Below are 27,336 nucleotides of genomic sequence, written 5' to 3'. Positions count from 1 at the left end.
TTTTTTTACAATGCCGCATCGATAAGTTTAATATATCAGTGTTTATTTTATGACGACACACAAACTGGTTTAAAAAAAACATTTTATTGCCACTAAACAATTGTCGTTGTCCGTTGTATGGTTAGGTCTTGGTAGTTGACACTCGACTGTTGTGTGATAGGAATAGAGAGTAAGGAACAATAATATATTTTAGAATATACCAGTTGATGTTGGAATTGTCCTACTTATATTTTGTCACTGATTTGTTCATTATTTTAAATGATCTCTTACTAAATAAATAATATCCACTTATGCTCTTGCATTTGTTAAATTAACCAAAATGAATACCGATTCGATGTTGAAGGATTCACGGATTTCCACAGCAACACGTCTTTTATTTTGTTTAGGTTATTTTAAATAAAAACTCATATTATTGTTTATCAAGCAAGTTGCTTAAGTTGGAATCAGTAAGTTCAATCAATAACGTAGTACATAAGTACTTACAATTTTTAATTGCCGGTTTATTATCAAGTTACCATTGGTATACCGTAATATCCGCTACAATTAGGTAGGTACTCATAGCCTCATGGTAATAATTAAAAATTCTTTTTTTACACCTGTTTTAATAATGAAAAACAAATAAAAATATTTAAATTGTAAACATGCTGCATATTTTTTTGATTTTAGCCTATGCACAATGCACTTTCAGTCTTTTTACCTATACAGTATACACCTTTACCTATATATTGTTAAATAAATCGGTATGTTTAGTAGACTTAAGCTTAAAAAACGTTAGTCGTTAATATACATCCTATTAACGAAATCGAAGTACTCGAAACATAACACGTACAAAATAATTTTTTGGTCCTAATTAAATTATCTAAATGTAGTAAGAAAAGTATGTTGATCAATGTTTTTAATACAAGATTAATCAAAAACATTTATACAAAAGAAATTATATTTCTACTTAAGTATTTATAACTTCTCAACTGGGTATATACATTTAGAGTTATTTAGTAATATTTAATATTTGAATGTTATCAATCAAAAATAACTTAATAACAATTTGTACAGAATTATCATAAAGCAACTATACAACTATAGGTAATCAAAAATAATATATTTTGCTCTGTATTTGCATGTATTGTTTATTAAATAAGAAATGAAAACTTAATTTGTAAATAAAAAACTCCCTAAGTATTTGAAGTATAAAACTAAATACCTACTTATCTAATTAATAATTAAATAAATTCTAATCTCTATTTTTGTATTTAATAAGTTTAGACTTTTCAAGTATATTACAACGATAAAAAGTAATTCATTGAATACTACTGTACCTAGGTAGTATATGAAATGTTTTAAATTTGTTGTATTGCGTAAAATGGGCGTTCCCCATTTAATTTAAGACATTCATTTATTCTTAAAAACAATAACGTTTTTTAAATTATTTATTTTTAATAATTTTAAGTGTTGCAAACATTTTTGGAAAAAATTATATTTGTACTTGTTTTCTACAGTTTTGAATGACAGCATAAACATTTTTAATTTAATTTTTCTAAGTAGAATATTATTTGGAGTATTTCGTTCCATAAAATAAAATTTCAGATAAGTAGTTTATTAGTTATTAAGTTATAACTTCTAAGCTACTCATTCAAAATTGGGTTTTTATTTATCGAAATGCCTGTCCCAAAAAAATATTCTGTTTTGGCATAAAGAATAATAAAAAAAAAAAAATGATAACGATAAAAAATAGTAAAATAATTTTATTTTGATAATTGTTCTTCTTTAATGATTTAAAATTATGTAAAACACAAAATATTTTCAAAAACGTTTAAAGAAACAGTTATTGAAATAATGAATGTCTTACGTTAAATGGATTACCCGGTATACCTACAGACTATAGTTCCAAACATATTAGTAGTTAGCTAGGTATGTGTGTTGTATTTGTATAATTATATTTTAGATTAAATTACATATGAAGTAATACTGTTAAATAATTAAAATTATGTTGACATTTTTAACAAACAAAAATAATTTACATTTTAGAAGAAATAACTTCAATTTTGATCATGACGTAGTGCACAGTGAATTATAATATAACGTTTGAATTGTTGACCCACAACAGTTGGTATGATTTCCCCTACTAATTCTATAACAGGGAGGAAAGATTATTATTGGATGCTTCCGGACTTAAATTGACCATGTCGTGAGTGCTTTGATATTAAAGGTTAAACTACGAACTAATAGTTCATGGCCTAATTTGAAACATATCCACTAGATACCCAATATTATCAACTGTATATACTCTAGTAAAATATGCAGTTAGAAGGAATATAGGTACGCCGCGTTCATTTAACAGACAAAAATACCTGTAACTTTTGAAATTAGATAGAGGAGTATAATTTAATTTTCATTTTCAAATGTAAGTAAATAAGTAGGTAGGTAGGTACGTTTTTACGGAGACTGATAATAATAATATTGTTATTCAATAAGATCATTATTTCCAAGTAAACAAATTTACTTGGTATCTAAATTCTGTTGAAAACGGTTCTAAAAGTTAATAACTTGTAATATTGTATATTGTATTAATACTATTATTATACATTTATTATGAGAATAATATGTAAAATAATTACTAAGTATTAGCCTTAGGTAAGTACTAACTACCTGCACGTGCAAAATTTATAAGAATTACAATTTGATTCACTAGTACCACATATACCGATATATATATTTTAGAAAGCCATATCGTCATTTTTTAATCTTCCGATTTATAAATAATTAACAATATTATCGTCAAGTTAAATAGTAGTAACTAGTAGACAGTAGTTACTGTTTTTAAATAATTAATAACATTTCTTTTCATATAAGTGATAATTTATTTTGTTATTGAAAATATTTCATTTTTGTAACATAATAAATCTTTTATTATTTATTTGAAATTATCAAGCAATATTGATATCATTTAAATAAAATGGGTTTAAAAATGTTCAAATAAATATTTGATTACTTATAAAATATAATTTATTTTATAAATATATTCTCCAGAGCTTTTGTTACTTGATTTTGGTACTCTGGGTGCCACTGGTTTGTTATCGCTCTGCCAATGTTATTACTATTATTATCGTATGACGTAGATACATATTTACATTTTAAATAATAGCAAACATTTTGTATTTTCGTAGGTACTTATTATTATGGTTTTGTAATCTGTATTTCGTATGCATGTATAAGTTGTTAGTATTTATAAGTACCTCAACACGAAATTAAAATAATTCTTAATATATATCGTTTTATCAATACAGTGCCATTCGTTACTGCTCCTTAAGTTTAGGCTAATTTAAATGGGTAGGGGCGAATGCTTTCCCCAAAGGACGCGTTTAGAGGTGAAGTAGTATAATATTACATCCCATCGACGTTTAATTGGATAGTGTGTGAATCGATTTGTATATACATAGCTGTATAAATTATTATGTTTTATTTTTTAATGTATATAAATATCGACTATAAAAAAAGGTGCATAACAAATATTATTCATAATATTTAGTTTTGACTGTACACCTGTGTTTATGAATATTCCGGGAAGTATTCTTTATATGAGAAATGCGCAGTGGCTTGGAAAACTTATAATTCACTATCCGCTAAAGCGAGCTTCCGACCAATTAGAATACTAATTTCGCCACCAGCTTTGCTAGCGAAGTGGGACTTCGTTATATTGCTTGTTATGTGATAAATTTACCAAGGTTTTTATCAGAACTCCGGCCGCCTAGCAAGAATACAGAAAAAGAGTGATGTGGACTGGAAGCGACGAGGCTATTGCAAATATATATGACACGTTTTTTCAGAATGTCGTCGCAATTAATGCGTATTATACTTTATAGATACATCACTAAAATGTATGATACATCTCGCGGATGGCGACGCAATAAACAATGTTTGACTGAGAGTTGTATGGCTACGAAGGACTAAGGTTACCTTTCTAAGGATGGTTGATGGAAAACATCGAAGTTACTATCAGATTACCAGTCCTGTACATGAAGACTTTGTACCACGGTTATCGTACGCTGGCTGGAACCTCGGACGTAGTAGTGGCCGTGGTACAAACTCGGACGAGGTGACCGCTGCCCCATTTTGTTTTGGGCACTTGCGCGGTCACTGCGATACGGTGAATGTAAACTGAGCCCCCGATTACTTTTTTCACTGGAAACCTTTTTTTCCTCTGGCCGTGTTGCAGTCGCCCTTGCGATATATTTATGTTACGGGCAATCGGGCAATGTAGAATACCAGGTAATGTGTACATTGCTCGGTCAATGTGGTCCTGCCCAGTGCCCGGGTAATGTAAACCCCACATTTTTCTTTTAACCAACTATTATTTTTTATTGTTATTACTTATTTATAGTATTGATTTTTTTTAAAACAATCATTAATTTTAATTATGTATCATAATACAATAAAATATGAATTATTTGAAACACTGTATAAACTTATTTTTTTACTTATCGTACTGCCTATTTAAAAACCAAGCGTAGAAAAGCAGACAGACTATGTAATTCCAAGTGCCATTGTTCTAAATCAATCTTGTTCAAATAAATAGGTTATAATAAAATTATAATTTATTAAAATAAAATAAAAATAAAATAAAATAAAAATAAAATGATACTCGGGGGACGGAGTGGCCGAGTGGATAACGCGTCGGTCGCAACGCGCACCGTCGCCGGTTCGAATCTCGGTCACGGGTGGCACTTCTTTCCGGGCAGTCACGGTGTCTGGAGAGAGAGGCCGCCATCCCCCAACCGGGTATGGCAGAAACCTACGGGTGCCCACTAGAAATTCTGCCAAACAAACACACACGTGTTCCATAACCCTACATTAACTCAACAGTCCCAAAATCTTTACAGTACCACAACCTACAGCTAATGGCCTCAGTTGCCGAAGCTTAAATTAAAAAAAAAAAAAATACTTGTTAATTTTTTTTTGTTATTCCATCCAAATATTCGTAGTATTATGGTACATTGGTACATGAATAAAATTAATAATAATTGTTTTAAAATGAATCAATACTATAAATAGTTAATGATTATAAAAAATAATAATAATAAAAAATAATATTAGTTGGTTAAAAAAAAAATTGTGGTTTACATTGCCCGGGCAGAACCACATTGACCGGGCAATGTGCACATTGCTCGATATTCGACATTTCCCGTTGCATTTATATTTTTCGTCGGTTAATCTTAGAATAACAGTCGCCGTCGGTCGTTTTCTCTTCGTTGGTTGTACCGTTCATTGTTCAACAGTTTTCGATCAAATTGTTTTTGCACATCGTCGGCGGGTGTGTAGGTATTATATACGATAATGGCGTGGTGTAGTGCTACGATATTCTGGCCAGTCAAGTTTTCAGCACATCATGCTCGTTGCCCATTTTCCGAGGTTCACGTGCCTGGTTACCCCTCTAGTTATATTGTAGGAATAGTAGTAACTTTTTAACTTTTTAACTTTTTAACAACTATTTCAGTGGCAGTTAGGATGTTTTTTTTGTGAGTTGACTTTTGTTTGTTACTCAACCATCTACAAAAAGTATGTTTCCACTAGTTGGTCACATAAATAAAAAACAAGTACTACTAACTTTGTTTTGTCAGGAATAAACACCTATGAAAAAAGATTATGATTAGGTGCCTGATTAATGATTATTATAATTTATAACATACACCTATATATCTACTAAGTTTTGTTTTGTTAATTGTATCTTATTTGAGGCTTCGAAATGGCATTTCCAATAATAATACAAGTAACAACTGCATCTTTTAAATAAATCTGTTGTAAAAATATTTGAAATAAGATATTTATAAGATGTTCACATTTTATTATTTTATACATAAAAAATAGCAACAACACGTTTGATGGTAAAACTAAAAATTTTTAAATTATAGAGAATACGTCTTATTTTAGACAATTCAAAAAAGGAAAAAAAACACTTTAAAAACTTACGGGTGACAAATGAAAATTCTTTCAAAATAGGCTTTTAGGAAAACCACTGGTAAAAAAACATTCATTATGAAAGAAATAAACGATTGCAAACGATTTTCATTCGAACTGCTTATCCCACTACTCTACCGATATTGTGTTTTGAAAATAATAGATAATATAATAACTAGATTATTTTGTTTATTTCATTTAATTGTTGCTCTCAAACATTTTTGGTGTCGATGAGACGATGAGACTATGAGATGCATCACCTCACTGCCTCAAGTTGACTGTTGCGTATGCGCGATTCTGTGTAATGTGTACTGTTCGCTTATCTTGAAATATTTTTGTGGTTTTTTCTTAATATACAATTTTACAATTAAATTTTTGATAGTGTCGCAATGAAATGCTCAAAATGTACTGTATTGTTCAGCTTAATCATATGTTATGGTCATTATTATACTTATACAGTACTTACTCATTATATTATTGTGTATTATACTTTTTTAATTTTGATACAATATCGGAACTACAAGTTGTGTGTCTTGTAGACCGTTTAGATAATATAAGCATGCGTGCATCATTTTATTGAATTAGTTACTTAAGTCGTTATGCAGTCTAATATTAAGTTGAAATGATTGCAGTGAATTGTGTTAGTATAGATAAGTATACATTGTTCTGCATTACCCATGTACCTGTTAACTAATAATTGTATGATTGAACTATATTACTATAACCAGTTATGTTTTTAACATTTTATGAGTTGCGCTGATTTGTTGGTGTCATTACTATTAATGATCTAAATTTGTAATCGGAAGTTAAGGGAAGTTATACGTTGTAAGCAATAACTGATACATCTAATAAAATATTTTACAATAACATAATATACAAATTTGGTTTGTAATTTTTTTTTTGAAAATAAGAAAACATCTAAAAAAGCTCAGTCAGAATTTAATAATAACTATTTTATAATAGGTATAAACGTACATGAAAACATAATATTCAATTACTAATTTCTAAACATATTAAAATAATTGGTATACTATAAAACAGAAAAAAGCGGGTAACAACCCACTGTTAAAATTCTAAATTCATACGCTCATAAAAAAATATTGTGGATTTGTTCTCAACTTTTTTTTTAATTTCCACTAACAAAAACTTAAGAGGAACCTTGTATCACATTTCCAAGCTTTATGACCTTGCGAAAAAATTCTAATCGACATTAATTCAAGTAAAACAAATAATCTAAAATGTTATGTGTCTATAAATAGCTCGACGTGAGTCAAAATATTTTGAAAATTGTTTAGTGTGTAGAGAATGCTAATTAAACATTCAGGGAATATTGCATGTATCTACTGTATTTTTTTTTAGAGTTACACTAATCGTATTAGCTTAAAAATTCCCGTTTTTCTTTAATTATTTTTGTTGTTTTTTCCCGCGCTTTTGTAAACTATTTGGAATTCTTGACCTTCCAAATGCGCCAACTTTTTCCCACTTGAAAAGATACTGAAGTTGGAAATTGAAATATTATTTCAGCTACTCGTGTTCGAAGACACACAAAAAATCACATTATTGTAGAAATCAATACGCATTCATCGCTCTGTTCTGAACCTAAAATTAGGATTCTGTCAAAATAGTGATAAAGTCTTTTGTTGGCAAGGGGCAGAAAAATATCTGGATAATGCTTATTGTATATTTGTGTATATTCAATAGGTGCAAGAAAAATTATATTTTTCAAACTTGGCGACTGGCAAGGGTTAAATCTTGAAAACGACCAACAATATCATCAATGTTAGCTGAAAAAAATACCGTTTGAAATTTTATTATTTTACCAAAATTTAAAGAAATATGTAATTAGAATGATGGAATAAATATTATTTAAAATTAACTTAGGAATGTGTATACTAAATATGATTGTAAAAAAGCAAATTTTGTGAAGGAAAACTCAAATATTTCGAATAATTCAACCATCGTATACCTAGCTATTGTACATATAGATAAACATTTAATAAAATCCAGGTATTGTTGACCATCTTAAATTATATTTTATCAAATGAAAATAACTGGAACGGCGTTATTTCGTTACTGGGAGGTATAAATATAAATATAGTCAGAATAAACTCTTTTTGATAATTATTATTTACTCGGATACACTATTCATGTATGATAGCACTTAATAGTTATTATATTGAATATTTTTAAAATATTTGATATAGGTAGGAACATGTTTTTACGGTGTTATAGAATGTGGTACTATAATAGAAGGACATTTTCTCAGTAATTCTCCTAAGCATATATCATAATCTTCGAAAAATCAAGGCATTTTAGTAGAAGTTTTAATAAAACTGATACCTATGTATAATTATGTTATGTGTCATTCAAAATAGAATATTATAGTAAACTCAATTTCATTTTTAAAATGTGATGATTTATCAATAGATTCAAAAGTTGTAAGAAATACGCATAGGCGTGCAGACTTTTTTCGCAGGGTATCCCGGTATTTTTAAATAAACTTAGCTAAATACAAAAAATAACTAGGTACCCTAAAACTCCTAACATAAATAATTCGTATCACAATATAAATACAAATCTAAATTTAAAAAAAAACCAGCATGCATTAACTTTTTTTTCGGTTTTAGATATTTTAATTTGAAAAGTTTGTATTTTGATATCATTCCAAAAAAATGACAGTAAAAAACCTTAAAAAATATTATCATAATATTGTTATATTTCTATAATAATGACCAAAAATTATTTAATTAGTTAAAATTCTTTTCTTTTTGATAGTAGTCTGAAAACAAGCAATACCGCAGAGGCTGGAATATTCTGTGACAAAACACATAATTCTCACGAAAATGGTGGATTTTGACTTCAACTATATTATTATTATTTATGACTCATCACTCATGAGTTAGCTATCTGTTCTATTACTTACATGTACCTATATGTGGTGATAATACAAATATAATCATGACATCTAATTTATATTTAATTTCGCCTCTACTCCCAATATTTTTATAACAAAAAATAAAAAATGTTTAACTAAATTATGAACTAAGATACCATGTACTATATCTTATTGTGTTTTCCATCCGACTGCACTAGTGCACACTCCTCGCAAACACTGATACTGCACCACACTGGTAGGTGCTTATTAGTATCATATAATTTTCCAAATCACCAATATTCAAGGTGTCGTATTTCTGCACTCGTGAAGATAAAAATTATACTGCACCATCCTATGGAATTTATATTATCGATACACTGGCGATACTAATCATTATCACGTCACCTGTGTATACTAGTGATACACACTGCAAGTTCATGATTCTAATCAAAACATTTACAACTAAATATTATGATTATGATAACTCTGCAAGGGATAAAAAGGGAAAAATACCCAGCACCCTCCTGCGCACGCCTATGTCAATAAATAATAATTAATTATAAATATTACGTTAATAATTTTATATCAATGTTTATCATGCTCGAAACTTCCGTGGTTAGCTGAGTACTTATGAGGACCTACTATAGTTTTTATATTTAATTCTGAATTTTCAGTTATTACTCAACGACACAATCTTAAATAATTTCTAAGTAAAAAAAATTTTAAATATTATGTTTACAAAGCTCTGTCCTAAAATTGAAGTATAGAAACCAAATTAACTCTATGCTAAAGATAGGCCTAATATTCTTAGGTTAAATTCTTTGGTAAAATAGCGAATAAACCTTATTGCAGTGCTTATAATTTTTATAAATTCAAGTGCCTACTACATTTTATATTGTAGTTTAAAATATGGTTGGTGTATGTACATAATATTTTGTATCATTATTATTAGAGGATGAAATATGAATATGATTGTTGTTGTTTTTAAGATTGTAATTTCCTTATTATTGGAATAATGCAATGTTATTAAATGATAATATTATAGACATTTTGTAAAAGAAAAAAGTTTTTGCCAAAAAAAGTAAAAGTTTGTTCTCTATTGCAACTCAATATATAGCTTTTAAAAAAATGAGTTGCAAATGAGCAGACTATTTATCTACAACGATTTTAAAACATGAATATTATAAATAATTACGATGAAAAACGAGTGGATTCGGACGCAGAAAACGATGGATTTCTCATTCAAATTATTTTTGAATTAAATTTTATTTTTGACACACGGATACGCAGGTACGTGGTAATTTTTTCATAAGTATACAGGAGTTTTGTCGACTATATAGTATAATGTATTAATATACCTAATGGTTGGTAATATATATTTTGAATTTCGTCTTTTTTCATTATAAATTTTTTGATGCTTATAGGCTTGTAATGTGGAATAAGGAAATTTAATGATTACAATAAGTCGCTTATAATTCTCATTAATACAGTTTTGTAAATAATTTGCACCAATTTGATTTCTACATTTTCGATTTTGCTACTCAATTAAAATTAATATATGTGTATAGTGTATATACTATATATATATTAAAATTAATATTGTCTATATTATGTGAAGCATATTAGGTGCCAACAGGATCCACACAATGTCTATTATACAAGTAGATGAATAGTTTTTCGTTTAACGAAAAAAGAACGTTTGTAAAACAATATCTTACCAGATCGTTATAGTTGTCGTCTTATAAATACAAATAAAAATTAAAAATTGACCATATTTTATATAATTTAATGATTAATTACCTTAAAATTGAATTTACTGTAGTCGTTGAATGAGTTTATACTACCTAAATATTTACTTTGTACTGATGACACACTATAGCATACAATATGATCGGCACAGGACGAAATTGAAAATTGAATTCGCACAGGTCGACCTATTTTCTGTGAGTGAGGTCACGCGTTCCCGCCCACAATTTCACGCAATCGCATTTGTATCCTTCGGGACCCATTTCACGTCCCGGGTTTTTCCTCCCTTACCACGGTCTTGGGGCGGCGGCGGCCTAGTTTCGGCCTCGTATTTTCATCCCTCTAACCGGGTCATTAGCAACAAAGGCCTTGTCGCAACTCTTCTATCGTTACGTTACATTATCTACACATAGATTCAGGTATGTTATTAAATAAATTATATATAACTACAGTTATACAAATAATACTTATCTAATATTTATTATACATAAATGTATTATAGTATTTTAATTTTTGACTACTAGTTAGAGTATTAATAAATGATTTATATTTTGTTACTATTATAAAATTTAACTTAATTGTCTTGGGAATTATTGATTCTTAAAAATATTCTGTAAAATTGCTCCTATGGACCTAGTTTAAACAAATATGTTTAATATAATTTATATTTTTGGGAATAATATATTTTCTAAAAGTTGTAAATTATAACTATTAATTAGTATATTCTACATGCTAAATATTGAAAAAATAATTTAGTACAGCTGAATGCAGATGAATGAATGTTAATTTATCATTTTAATTTAAAAAATGATAAATAATAAATTGTCTTTTTTTATACACATTTATATGGTTTTTATGGGCATTAAATCAATATTAAATACACGTGATTAAATATGTATATATTATTTTAATTATTGGTTATGATATTAATAATTTAAGTAAATTATGTTATTTTTTGTTCATACTCGTTTAAAGACTCATTGTTTTATAATTGTCAATTCAGTTTTAAAATTCTTCAATAAAATTTTATTTTAGAATTACTAATTAATAAAATATATTTGTTTAGCATGCCTATGCATGCGTACATGTCTTTTAAGATTATGGTTGATTAATGAAAGGTATTTAGTCATATCAGTAATAACTAAATATACTGGAAATACAAAAAATTAATTCTTAGGAATTAGAAACTAGTTAAAACGTTATTCAATTGTGTTAGAGATTGTTCAAGATTAAATAATTGAAAAAGTAGTAGGTATACCAAAAGATCTTTTGGTTCCTTGTGTTTTTGTGTATTATAATTAATGAAACTACCGAGAAAATTAAAAACAACCTCTTAAAAACATACCATCTAAATACAATTCTTCATCTTTGAGGATACTATTTTTACTACCTGCCAGAAGTGTTTCGATACAAGTAATATTTTAAAATTATTTTGCATTTCTTGTTTTTAATCATTAATATTAATCCAATTTTTACAAGTTTAATGATTAAACAAATTATAAATTTTTAATAATCATAGAAAAAAGAATATTCCTAGTTTTGGTAATTAGGCTAATTTATCAACTGCCCTTGTTTCTAATTGATTTTATTTTATAGAGTAGGGTGGTATTATCATTTAACAATACACAACTTTTGAAAATAATCCATTATTTCAAAAATGTATAATTGTTATAACTTAGTATAGATAACTCCGTAAATTTTGCTGTTCTTTAAAAACGCCGACTCTATATGATTCAAACTTTGTTCAATTCGTTGTTTAAAATATTCGGTGAAATGGTGTTCAAATATTTTTAGATTTTACCTTTCAGATCTCGGATTTTTATAAGGATCATACATTTTTTTTAAATAAAATTCAGCCTATGTTACTTTTGAAATCTTTAACTTTTTATAGGTGAAAGAATTTTTAAGATCGGTTAAGTAGTTTTTGAGTTCATCCATTACAAACAAACAAACAAATAATTTTACTCCTTTACAATATTAGTGTAGATAACTAGTACTTGTACGGAAAATCATAATTTGTAGTTTATTTGGTTAATTTGTTTGTATTTAAGTGCATATTATAGAAAAATATTTGTATTCTATTGTAGACTTTACCTTGTCTGACATTCCCTAGGTCATTACAACTTTCACACGCCCTTGATTATGGGGTAGGGTGAAAGTATTTTTTTAGTCGATATTTAAAACAAATGTTCAGATCAATTAGAATATTAATATATTTTACGTGCCCATCGTCTAACCTTATATTATATTGTTGCAAGAGTTGAAACAACAGTAAGAATGTTTAAGTTCGTAGATATACATAATTATATGATCAGCACAATAGTATTTGGTATGGTGTGACTCAATAGCCCGCAGTTTTTTCCTCCGCTTGCGCGCGTGAATAATAATGCGACGAAAATGAAAGTGAAATATATATATATTGTATACATAATATACTTATTTATTATTATGTATGTATATATTTGTATCGCGTAATATTGTGTAGTGATCTTGTTAAGATTCGCGTTTGACCTACTGACATACATGAGGTATCTGACATTGGCCCACTTGTAGGACCGACATAATACTTATGTGAGCGTTTTTAAAAAAAATATATAAATGTCTATTTATTTTCTATATTATCATCGATGTGGTGTATTATTCCGGCGTTATCTCATTGCTGCTGACCTTGGAGGTAATCGTGAAGTCATTCCTGAATGCGCTACCTTTCCCACCTATTTTTTTTGACCCACTTAAATTGCAAATTGATCAAATTAACTTAAAGCTATTTTGTGAACGATAGCCAATATTTGTTTTATATAATATTTCCAGTCAATTTGCATTTATGCGACACTGTTTTTACGATGAAAATAAATGTGTTAATTGTAATACCTTCACCTCATATTTTGTACAAATTTGACCTTGGTACATGTGTATTAAAGGACAAATCTGTTATTATACTGCAAAAATGAGCACTGATTTTTGCAAAAAGATCATATCTTTCTCCAGACTTCCGAAAGATTCTCTTTCAAGGTTAAAAGTATCAAATAATATACCTATTGGTATTAATCAACAATTTGTTTTTAATATTTCATCATTCGCCTTGAACCAATGTTAATAATTACTTAACTATAGTTGATATATTAATGTTAAAAATATGCACCTAGTACTATAACTATTAAATTAAGAATAAAATAGAAATTTCATTTTTAATACTTTATTCAATTTGATATACCTAAAACATAAAATGGATGAAATATAATAAAAAGCTGTTTTCGGGTTTGTCCAAAAAAATAATTATTTTTTGTCGGATTACGTGTAATTTCAAGTGGCGACTTACCACAGACATAATATTAAGATCTTTTTATGTCTAGTGGCGAGAGTCGAGATTATACTCACTTCTAAACTAACTTTTATATTCAAACCTAACTCTTATATTCAAACCTCCGCTGCAGGTGTGTTGTTGGATTCACTCAAGCCACCAAGCTACATTTTACAAAATGTATGCTTATTAGTTATTATACTAAATTGTATAGACTATAGACTGTGTAACGATAGTAAAAAATTAAAAAAATTGAGTGAAATTTTAATTTACAAAATATTAAATTTAATGCGACATCGTGGCTTATGCATTTATAATTTTTAGATTTTTTATAGTTTTACAATTAGCTTTTCAACTAATTAGCTACTTATTTTCCATGTTCATATATTGTGACTATTTCATGTTCTTTTCATTTATATATTGGGTAAACATAAGAAATATTCCTCTGAATAACCTGAAAAAAATGCCTCTACACATTGCAGACTATACACAAGGAAAATATATTATTCAATTATTGTAGTTACATATTATATACCCTTCTGCAGGCACTATTAATAACAACAACAACATGGTTATCTTACTACAACAATTTATATAATATTATGTATGTAAGTTCTACTTAAAAAAAAGTCCTCCGAAGCCGATAATTTAATGAATGGGTACAGACAGGAAAAACAGATTATTTAACGAATTCTAATAAACACCTAGACTTTAAACTATGTGGATTATGATTTTTGACCCAAATTGTTGACCATTGACCCTTTTCTTATCACACAGCACTATCTATTTATAAATTTGTTTAATAATGTAATTAGAACAAAAAAAAATTGGCAATTTAATATTGCGCACTTGGAGTCCGTTCAAAAGAGTGTTGTGATATCGGAATTTTATATGCTGATTTTGTAGCTAGTACAATTATTAAAATATGTATTAAATAATAGAATTGTTTTTTCATCAGGAAATTATATATTGGTATATTGAGTATTATGTATCTATAAATATATAGCTATAATATATATATACTTTAACTATAGAGTAAGGTTTAATATCTGTATTATGGTATAGATAAATGTTGGTTCTTTGTAACATACTCATTAACTTTGACATTTTTATTTTTTAAGTCATAATATTATTTTATTGTTATAATTTTATAATTGACGGGTGAAATGGAAGAGCACAATGGTGTACTCCATAGAATGTTGGTCTACTGGTCCATTAAAACTTTAAAATACCTATCAAGAAAATTATTGTTTACCTTTAAAATAATCACCTTGTAAAAATAATTCATTCGTTAGTCATTATACTACTATTTTGGGACTTATAATATGTAATATTTTGCCCATCAATTTTTGAAATTATTGTTGTATCTATGCATAAGTAAAAACACTTTTTTTTTTAAATATTCGACCCCATTACCTTACGTAAATACGTATTATTGATCTTATGTTGTTGTGGTGAATTAATGTTATATATATTATATTAAACAAATTATATTTTGTATTAAAATAATTTTGAGATAATTAATATTTGCATTTGAATTGTACACTATAATTATATATTCTTGAGGAATCATCAAATGTTATGTTAAAGCTGAGAGCTTTATAAAAATTTTAAAATCATGGTGGGTGGTAATAAAAATGTCAATATTAGTTATTATAATTTATAACTTATATATATTTACGAAATGTAGAAGACAATTATAGTGAAAATTAAATTAATTTTCTCATAATCCAAACAAGTTAATAATAATATAATGTAGTTTTTAAATAACAATTTCATTATTTCCATATTTTTAAAATATAACAATTAATTATTTTCGAAATTTAAATTTAGTTGCTTTCTATAATTATTATTGTTCGATTACGTGACTATATTCAGCATGATGTATTTCTATACTATTTATTTTTAAATTATACCGATTCTTATTTTTTTTTTAATTAAAAATAAAATGTATTGACAAATTTAAACCAGGTACTATTATTTTTTGATTACATTTGGGAACGTATATTTTTATATTTATTTTTATGTTAAATTTGACAAAAAAATAAGTTTTTAAAACCATAAGACTAACATTTAAAAATATGTTTGCGAATAATAAAATTATTTGTAAATATTATTATTGGTTTATGGTACCTATAGGTAACAATAAATTATATGAAATATACTTCAATTTTTGATTGATTTCTTATTTACATGAAATTATTTACATATTTACATATACATACCTATTAAAAGTATTTATTTGTACATAATATGTCTCCATATGTTAAAATAGTTTTGTGTTGATTGTGCGATTGCATTTTATTTTATTTTATGAATTATGTGTATTCCACTAGCTGTTTTCATGAATTTGGAAAATATGAATAAATTTAACTTGTGATGTTTAATAGTGGATCTACATTTGTATATTATATCATAGTATTTATATTTTCAGATCAAAAGTGCATGGACCTCAGTAATTTGAACGAAGATGATCAAACATTCATTGGAGGTAATTTGCATGTTTAATTTATGTATTTGTCTAACATATTATGTAATACAATGTGTTTTATTGGTTACTTTATTGCTACCATTTTATTCGTTAAGTATTGCCTAGTTTTAATCACTTAAATTAATGCTTTAAACACAGTGTTACGTAAAAATTGTATTTAACTCAGAAAATAATCGTTAGAATATAAACCATTACAGGTGCACTATCCTAAAAACAAAAATATAATTCTGACTATGACATTGACTTCACACAATTCGAGCTTATAATTTCTAGTTTCACTTTTTTTCAGATTCGAAGTGCATGGACTTGAGTCATTTGAGTGACGATGATCCCAATTTCATTGAAGGTAACAGTGTTGAAATAAATTATACAATTTTAATTTTAACTTATATTTGTTATACGGAGAAATCATATGTGCTGGGGCAGTTTGTATTTTCCCTTTGACCATACGTGTTTGAAATTATCGTAAATGCTATTTATTATGAAATCAGTTTCGTTGTTTTAATTGATTGTTGTCCGTCTGTGTATTATTATTCTAATCACAGACAGCGGATGAATGCGTGCAGTTATTAGCTCAAGGCTATAGCAGGGCCGCTAACATTGTGACTAGTGACCCACTTTTGAGCGATTCGCCACGATGTGCTCAAGCAAGGACGGCAAGGGCCCTCTGCTCTCCCCTTCCCCCGCAAATTTATAATAGTGTCACGGTCGCTCCGATTCACCTAATTCAGACCTATTTTTGGCTAGCCCTAAAATACGTAATTTCTGGTGTCATTATTTTACAAACCGCTAAACTAATTACAAACATTGTGGGCGATAAAAGTAAAATGTCATCGTCAACTCTTACTGAATAATAAAATAGTACCTTATAAATTATTGTTCAAAATATAATATAATGGTTAAGGGATAAAGCTGTTTTGTTATTTTAATAACATCTACTATACATATTTCTATGGTAATTGTATTATGCCTTTGACCGCTTTTATTGCTCGTTTAAATCTTCAATTTAAGTATTCTTTAGCACGTGCCTCGAATATCTCTAAACCACTTGACGCAACAATAACAATTCAAATATTCGTTTTATAAATAGGTCTTTGGGTCAAATGGGGTCGTAAAAAAAGACTGAGCATTGTGTTCTAAAATTCGGCGTGTAATTCAGCTATAAATTATGAACATGTTAAAGGGAGAATAAAATCGAAATTTTTGGAACGACGTACTTGGACAAGTAACGATTGGATAGAAAGCGAGCTGACCAAGGACGCCGCCTCAATAAAACAGTAAATCTCTACGCCCAGTTATTCGGACAACCGTAATAACGTCGTTAGGCGGCATCCCTTTAGCCAAGATGGTTTTACAAAATGTTTTGTCAACAGTACCCTTGTAAATTTCTAGTTATCTTTTTGGGGATTTTATGTTGACAAGTCTTGAACTAAATGGTCTTATTAAATGACAACCGTTGATAATAAATTGTGATGTGTATGCCAAGCGTTACTATGGTGTAGGTGTACACAAATGGTATATTTCAAATAAAGCCATAATTTAGGTTTATATTCTCAATATATAGGCTTGCGTTTATAAAGTATATGTTTTATTTTATTCAATTTATTTTTAGATAGTATATATTATATATATATAGATATTCATATATTCTGTCAAACATAAAAATTCTTTATTATTGAAAAATTGTTCAACTAATATATTTAGTCTTAATGCCAACGATTTATATTATTTTATTCATTGTGTAAAATTATACAATAAATAATATGAAATTGTTATTTTTATGTTAAATTTAATTTAAATAGGTTATCAATAACGAAATGGGTTGCATGTTTTAGACTTTTTTTCTTTCAAAATCTTGTTAGTAAATATGATTTTAATTTTAAAATAACAACATAGTTTATTAGGTTGCTTTATAATTTTTACTATTAAATCGTGTATTTTTGCATAGGTATTGATTTTAAAACATGTTTATTTTTGGCTTGGTTTGTCTTTAAAAAAAATCTCATGCATTTTTTATTTATTAGTACACATTTATAAATATATTTGTACATTTAAATTTAGTTGAAAAACAAACATAAAATCATTTATTTATTTATTTAGTTACCGAATACATAATTATGGTTACCTATCAAATATAAATAATATTGTTTGTAAGCTATTCAATAACATATTGGATTATTAGAAATCGTATAAGTTGTAAAGTGAATTATTTTTATAGTTCTCAATAATATAATATAAAATATTATTTAAATAATGGATCAGCTGTTTTAGTTTGTTAGTCTGTATGTTATTTAGTACTTACTACTTTTTATAAACTGCTAAAGCAAATAACCATATCTTACCCTTTATATCTTTAGGATATATTTTTATTCATCATTTTTATACTTTGATATCGATACTTTTTAAAAGTTACATTGCCAACGTTTTAAGTATTTTAATATTGAAAGTGTTGTAATTTATAATCTTTTAAAACGATGATTTCGTTGTTGATTATACGTTCAATGTAAATCTATAGTTACTAAATTTCAATTTTAAATACTTAATAAAATCTATAAACTTGATTTATTGTTATAAAAGTTAGAACTATATCGATCCTCCAGGCCCCATGCTACTATTTAATCTACAATATACATAAACCATGTTAAAATGTCTTAACACATTTTTAGTCATAAATCAAAGTATTTATGAATTGTAATCAAGGGCTCTCTACAAGTTTTGAATACATTTCAGGAGGCACATAGATATCAAGTATATATATAACCATCCTTAATTAATGTGAAATATTTAGTTACATAAAACTCCATTTAATAACAATAAATACATTTTACCCAAATGTAACTTTTTAATATTTTAAAAATTAAATACTACTTACGGTAAATTAAGATTTTGCTCAAAATAGCTTTATGAACGTATAGTTATTATTTTGTATTAAAAATTAAAAAATAATAATATAACACTGTTGATGCCGTAGTAAGCGATGCGTGTCGATCCACATCCAGTTACTGTATTTTAATATCCTGTCCACACGTTGTTAAATAATATAATTGATAAATGAGATAAATGTATACTTATTTTAGATTCTGAGTAGTGAAGCTATAGATGATATGTTCTCACAATAGCTTTTAATAATGTTATTTGTGTGAATTATCACCTTTTAGAGCTGTAAAAATGCTTCAATCCTTAACTTTGAAGATGGCTTCTGGCACCAAATTTGATGTAGTTGATATTTTAGAGAAAAAACAGAATAATTTTCAAAATGAGCCAGAAAAATAAAATAAAAAATAGGGGGAAAACGGCATTACTAATGCAACATCAATTTTCGACAGAATCGATTTTGTATTTTTTTTTTTTGTAGTTGTATACTTGTATGATATTAAAAAATCTTAGGTACTTTAAATGTCCACAGCAGATTTTCATTTTCTAAAAATGATATTGTTTTAAAATATTTTGTGTCTATTTATACCATTAATAGATGTTTAAAATTTTCGATTTACACACATTTTTTCGATAAATGTTGATACAAATTTTTGTTTGGTAATATCAAACTTTGAAATTGTATTACATCATTCTCAAGGTATTTTTTCACTGAAGATTATAAAAAAAGTTTGGGCGTAAGGCACATATTTTTAAGTGCAATTGATGATTATATTTTGACAACACTACTATTATTTTAAAAATATTAATCGTATAAACTTGAAATATTTCTCTTTTACTTAATTCATCATCATTTTCTATAGACATTTGAAATGTTCTAGTGTTTTCCCATAGTTGTTGATAACAATGTTATGGTAAAGCAAAAAAGCAGAATTCGTAGAATATCGAAAATAAATAGACAACATTTTTGTTAAAAGCGTTTAGTTAAAATATTGACAGTTTCTAAAAGTGATTCAGATTCAATTTTAATTAGCAAAGCTGGAGATTGAATACAGAGTTTCTCAAAAGTTTTTTTTATATGAACCTTATAATCTTAACTATACATGATATGCACAATTTTTAATTCATCATTTTAAGTTCAAATTTTGACAAAATTGGATATTTAAACATTTTTTAGTTATTTAAAAAATATTATCTGTAGAGACTTGAAACTTTTATTACAATATTCACTATGTACTATGAATTTATTTCAAAATATTTAGATTAATTTTAAGCCATTCATACACACCGTTATATTATGATACATACATGTGAAGAACCGCTTGTATAATGTTATAATATTATATTGATATAATAAAAAATTAATACTAATAATTTAATTTATAATAGCAATTTAGGTATATAAAAAATATTTCAAGAAATATATGATGGCAGATCGTCTCCATCAAATTGTTTTTCATTGTATATAAAGATTTATTATCATATTCATTCGGCAAAGAGGTACACTCGAAACCTACTATACAGCAGAAGGGCTTACCTTGTTTTCTTTTAGAAATTCTAAGAAACCAATATAGGTATGTGTTGTTGCTTAAAATAAGACCGTATATTATGATCATACTTATACGTCATATATTCCTAGGTATACGTGTTTTAGTAGCTACTAAAATCTTAACTAAATCAATCAAATCTTGTATAGTTGTAAATGAAACTCTTATTTAAAATGGTTTTACTGTTCTATTATTTCGTGACAAGTTTCGATTGAGAATAGTTTTTTCTTTTTATCGCTCTTTCCATTTTTGATGGTAAAAAAATGGGGCGGTGTTAAAGCCAGTGTCATTAAACCTCATCTACAACCGCAGAGTCATTACTATTCCCAGTGGCAAGTCGACCATAATATTATAACGGCTGGTCGAATGGTGGATACACACGTATAATAATTACCCAAAGAATCCCCGGGGTTGGTTGACCCGTGTGAGAATGAAAGAAAGAAAGCGCTTCGGCTTTCTGACGGTATAGTCTAACAATGAAGACTGATGATGTCGGCCGATAAAAGGGACATAGATAGAGACTGAAGGTAGGGAAAAAAGTACGTGTTCAATTTTTTCAGTCACGGGTAATAACCTTAGCCGTTGTAGACAATTGCTCCGGTTCAGGAATTCGATGTGTAGGGGTTCCTAAAAAATATAAACAATAAGTAAATACAAAAGTAATGAAATCCATTAATGAAGTACTTAATCGTATTTGGAAGTCATCGGAATACTTGTACTAATGATGACAGTTATAGATTTTTAAAGGCATTTTCTTGTATATTGAGCCTGTCCAATTTTAATGTCAAGTGCTTATTTTTATAAGATACCATTATAATAAGTTATTATTTTTTCCGTAGATAGTTATATTAATCTGTTTTTTTATTTATGTGTTCACAGTTCATATTTTATGTTTAATATAGATAAATAAGTTATTTTTTACCTTGATTACATATTCAAACAACTTAGATTATGAGATCTTTTAATTATTATATTTTTAATATATAAATATATTATAAATATTAATATATATATTTAATTATTAAGAAAATACCGTCTTAACTTTTCATTAGTACTTAAATACAACATTTCTAGCACTATAATAGTAGTTTTGAATATTTTGAAATCCATTTTTATGTTCCTAGCGAGAAGTTAGTTATACACGTTAGCTACCTATTATATCGTCTTACATAGGCGTTCTTCACGTGCACACTCTGTAGGCTTAGGACTATCATACTTTCACACGTGTACGTTCAAAAGGTTATTGCCTCCTAAACCAAAAAAAAAAAAATCATAGACCGAAACTTTTCGACAGTAGAAGAATTTCATTGGCTGGCTCGTGTTCTTGTATTTCTAGGTAAATTATTAATTGTCCAGGCAGCAATGTTTAGAATTCTTGTTCTTTGGTTCAACCAAATTCCACACTCATATATGATATACTTTCACTTTTAAACAAGCTTCTCTTAGTTAATATTAATACATTTATTGTAATTCTTTTATTTTTATTTATTTGACAACATACAACCTATTTCAAACTATAAAGTAATTGCAATGTCTCCAGATAAAGGGGCGATGGTTATTTGCGAACTTGCCTCGCGAATTGCAGTGCAAATTACTGTGCCTATACAGAACGCCGTCTGAAAATTAAAGTGTGTAAAAACCGTGTACTCTGTGATTGTGTAATTTATTTCTTTAAAAATGTGTTATCATATTAATGTCTATTAGTATAATAAAAGTTTTAAAATTTTAATCTGAATATTTTATTATACTCAGATATATAAGAGAAACTAATTGTAATATAGATAATGTAATTAAAATAATATTTGTTAATAAATTTACAAATGCACAATTAAATAATTTTTGAACTAATACTCGTATTGAAGTTTAAAATTATCAGATTTTAAAAATATCTATTTTAAAATTATAAATTATCATAAGCAAATTGGCAGATCAACATTTTTAATATTAAATTCAATGAAACGAATTTTACTAAATTTATTTTAATTATAACCATCTAATATTTATGTTGAAGCCTCAAGCCCTGGGTTAAGCTTAAATTAAACATGTTAAATATATAAAAAAATCGATAACATTTAAATTGATATTATATTATACTTATAGAATTGTCGATTTACTTCATAGTAAACCTAACCTATGTAAAGTAGAAATTTAAAATAATACATTTTATATAATTATTCAAACAATATCATAATTGAATAATCGGACGAGGTATATTTAAAAGCGTCTGGGAGGCTTATTCTTGTTTGTATGTAATTAATATTATACGAACATTGTTAAATATTATGTGTATGATGAAAACCTACTGGTATCACTGGATACGTATAGAAGAGAGAGGGCTTGTATTTTTTAAAAATCTATCCAACAGAACCGTGTCAAGGACAACTTAACGACACGGTCCATAGAGCTGTGATGAACCGGTTCCCCTCTACTGCAATGCAAACCATCGTTGATTCAAAATCTGATTGAAATCAAAATTATTTTGTAAACGTATAGGATAAAACGTAGAAACTATAACACACTGGTCATATAATGTCTATTAAGTACCATTACTAATAATGCATATATACTATAATTAATATATATATCTATAGTCAAATATAAACATGTTTAGTACCTAATAGTAATATTGATTTCTCATGTTTTATTGTAACCCTGTGTACTAAATTATATATATTATATTGTGTAAATATTTAGGTAAAATCTCGGGTAAAATACTTTAAATACATTTTTTAATTAAACCAGTATTTTAAATATTTTTTCTTTGAAATATTAGGATTAAACTATTTTATACCATGTGTTAAGGATCACTTGGTGTGAGGATTATTAGAGAATTAAATCACTATTTAACCTTATAAAACTACCGTAGTATTTGTTTAGATTAAATTAGTTGAAATGTGTATGTAAGTAATAGGTGGATTACATTTAAAGAAAATGTAATGTAATACATAATTATTACATTTAAAACATTTTAGCAACCTACCCGATTGTAAATAACCCGATATTGTCTACACTTTTAATCATATTTAAGCGTTAATAATTTTGAATTTCACCCTCTTTCGGAAACCTTGACCAACTAACAAAAGAGCATGGGTGTTTCGGGAATCAACAGAAGACCAGTGTGGCTATGTTTACATGACGTGTATTATATGTTATTATTACAATTCTTTGGGGATCACTGTATGACCAAAAATAAAACAAATTCGTTACAATAGATGTTTCACCATGTATACCTCCACCTATGCAACGTTTATAATGTCTCTGCAGGGATGTTGTTTTGTGTAAATACGTTTTATAGCCAATCTCAAGCCCGTGAAAGGGAAAAATGACAAACAATTGAATTTAGGGTTTCGACAAGGTCGTTATGACACCCCCGACGGGCACTTATTGTTGCACGAAAAAGTGAAAATAACTTTCGGTTTTATTTATGTTAGTATTTTTTTTTCTATAATAAAACCAATGTACGCCAATAATTCTTAAATAAACATTCATATGTTTCTCCAATATCGCTGTTCTACGCTAGGACTTTATCGTAAAATTCATAGACAATCGGGAAAATAATTATCGTGCACTACAGTCCGTGACGATTTTCTACGATTCTAGCATGTGTAGAGGGTGGGGAGTTATCTCAAGGACGACTTCTTGGCTGTTCTATTATTTTTCACTGAATTGAATGAAAACTTATTCAGCAATGTGTATGTATGACCTAAAAAATAAAAATACAAAATAAACGTATAACTGAAATTTTATAAAATTTTAATTTAAATCAATTGAATCGATTATTATTATTAGTGAAGAGAAAACTGCTTTAGAAAATAAAATCAATTAAATTTTCATAAGACAATCGAACTGATACAATATTATGTCTTAAAACTTAATTTGTGATATTGTTACATAATATCTCTACACATACACACATATTACATGCATTTTATATAAATATGTATACTATTGTATAGACTATTAATTCATTATAATTATTAATTACTTAAAAAATAACAGAAGCCTACTTACATCTGAAGTTCATAATACTTAAATAACTACTAACTAGTTAACCCAAAACGTGATGATTTATTTATCTCAATATTTCTATAGTACAAATAATAATATTTAATCATTGTGTAGGTACAGTAATTTTTAAATACGTAAATATTTGAGCTGACAAAAAATTTTTTTAATATTATTGTATACATATGAATTAATGTAAATATTAATTCGCAGCCGCGTACACATTATCTGTTAGTGAAATCGTATTTTGTAAAAAAAAAAAAAACGTGTGTCCAAAGGTACACGAAAATTGAAAATTATATTTCCTAATAACTTTCAAAGAGTAATTTTTGTTTTCGATATAATTTTCCGCCCAATGACTCGCAGCAAAACGGTGATTATATATATTAGATTATATTTCGTCTCGTTATATTTTCATCGGACATATTTCTAGATTTTAATAACACGATAACACTACAATATCTATAAAAATTATTATCTCGACTCAATGACTAATAGTAACACGCTACAACTATTATTAACCGCGTGGATAGAGGTATTATTGTAGTAGACAATAGTATAGATTTATGCAGTTGTATACGGTGTTAAAATAATAAAATATTATGTACATTATAATATAATACGGCCAACAATATACCGGTCTCTGCGATATTTTCCATTTGTGACGATTGTTTTTTTTTTTTAAGACATAGTATTATACCTAGATAATCCTTGAACCTACGCCGTGTGCTAGTAGCTCTATTATGGTATCTATACTCTTTATTTACCACCGTGTAGTACAAAATATGTACAATACACTACACATCGCAGTACCTATAATCTATATCATTATATTTTTATATCGTGCAATAGGACGTAGTCACTGTTGTATATTATCGTCCGTTTGTCCGGAGACAAAGTGATGACGCGTCATCTCGTGCATTCGACTTTCGGAACTTTTGGTATAACGGTCGTGCGTAATATATTATTTATTCTCCCGATGGTTTTTTTTATCCGACCGTTTGTCCGGCTTATTTATTTATACGCGGGCGCGCGTCTATTTGTGTTCTCGCGAAATTTTGCATCGGGAGCGAGAAAAACCGCTACCGGGGGTGTCGGCGCGGCGTGGTGGGGTTGGCGGCTGCTGTTGCTGCCGCCGCCGCTGTGGCGGTGGCGGGACGGAGGTCGCCACTGACACAACCTGCCACCGTCACGGAGACGTAACTGGCTCAAGTGCAAGTGTTGCGATTACGTAAGTAGGTCGTATCGCGGTTTGGCGGCGGCGGCGCGCAGGCGCATCGCGCCGGTCGTTCCGTTCACGTGCCCAGCACAACTGCGTTAACGTTGCGGCCCATAACGCCTGCTCGTATATAATATATTATTTAGGAGTGTGTGTGTACATAATAATGTACGAGATTTATTACGATATCGATATTACTGTTGATTATCCCTGGCCCTTTATATCTTGGGTATTCGTCGGCGGCCGGTAGATAATATATGCGTATTATAATAAATATAATACACATCACTATTCACAAACAAACGTAATAAACATGTATGCCCGCGTGTTGTGTCTGTACATACGTGTGTGTACCAAATTATATTATATGTGTACAAGTACAATAATATATTATTATATTATTATACAATGGGCTCCGTCCCTCCGCCCCCACCTCACCACCGGACTCACCCAGCTCACCACACAAAGCCCAATCCCTTTGTCGCGGCAAACATAATATGGATCTTTTATTGATATTATAATATATATATATATATATGTATGTATGTATGTGTGTGTGTGTGTGGATAATATACGCACCGCGGCGTGGTTATTATTTGGGCCGGCGCGCGAGCGCACGACGACGCCATTTAAACGTATAACAATTCAATTACGTTCAATTTCGAATTCGTTTGAAGGTGGTAATATGCGCCCGCGTATATGTATGTAGGTGTATTATTAATTATTATTAATATTGTTATATGTGATGCGATACAAAACACAATACTATGTATATACAGTTAGTATAGGTACCAATAGGTATATTATTTTATATTTGCAATGTTATATTGTGCAAATATATTTTATAGGGTCTACCGAACACATTCGTATGGTATAGGGCTCGAGTCTAATTATTAATGTGTTATAGGTTTTAGAGGTTTAAATGTTTCATGTGGGGCTATAAGCCCCTTATCTACGGGTTAACCACGATGCATTCGTGATATATACTGTATAAGTACATAGTCACCTATACAGTATATACTATATGTATACTCCCACCCCTTCCGCTTATGGCCGTGGCTAGATACGATAAAAACGAAAAAAAATTTTAGTATTAAAATTTCGGTCATATGCGTGAGACGCTATGTAGCTGTATAGCTGTTGTTGCTATAAGCATGCCTTGCTGTTTATATTTCGTATTTTATTGAGGCCAAATCCCACGCGAACGTTATTCCAAAATTAAAATGCACTACAATTGCGATCTAAAAAAAAATGTAAATCTTTAAGACTGTACAATCATAATAATAAATATTATATTCTGTCTACACACGTCTCGTATATATTGTA

General features: G+C 28.1%; 1 protein-coding gene across 2 annotated transcripts in view; it reads left to right on the top strand.

Annotated features, from left to right (window-relative positions):
• The window catches only part of LOC111031966 (nuclear hormone receptor FTZ-F1), a 63,747-nt gene that overhangs the window by 2,278 nt on the left and 34,133 nt on the right, over nt 1-27,336 (top strand). For both annotated transcript variants that reach the window (XM_022312116.1, XM_022312115.1), the window contains 2 exons: nt 16,309-16,365; nt 16,655-16,711. In XM_022312116.1, the coding sequence (XP_022167808.1) occupies nt 16,309-16,365; nt 16,655-16,711 (114 nt within the window). The remainder of the gene's footprint in view (nt 1-16,308; nt 16,366-16,654; nt 16,712-27,336) is intronic.

Source organism: Myzus persicae, unplaced genomic scaffold, assembly GCF_001856785.1.
Source record: "Myzus persicae strain clone G006 unplaced genomic scaffold, MPER_G0061.0, whole genome shotgun sequence".
NCBI lineage: Eukaryota > Metazoa > Arthropoda > Insecta > Hemiptera > Aphididae > Myzus > Myzus persicae.
Note: the sequence above shows the minus strand (reverse complement) of the source record. Positions and strands in the feature narration are given on the sequence as shown.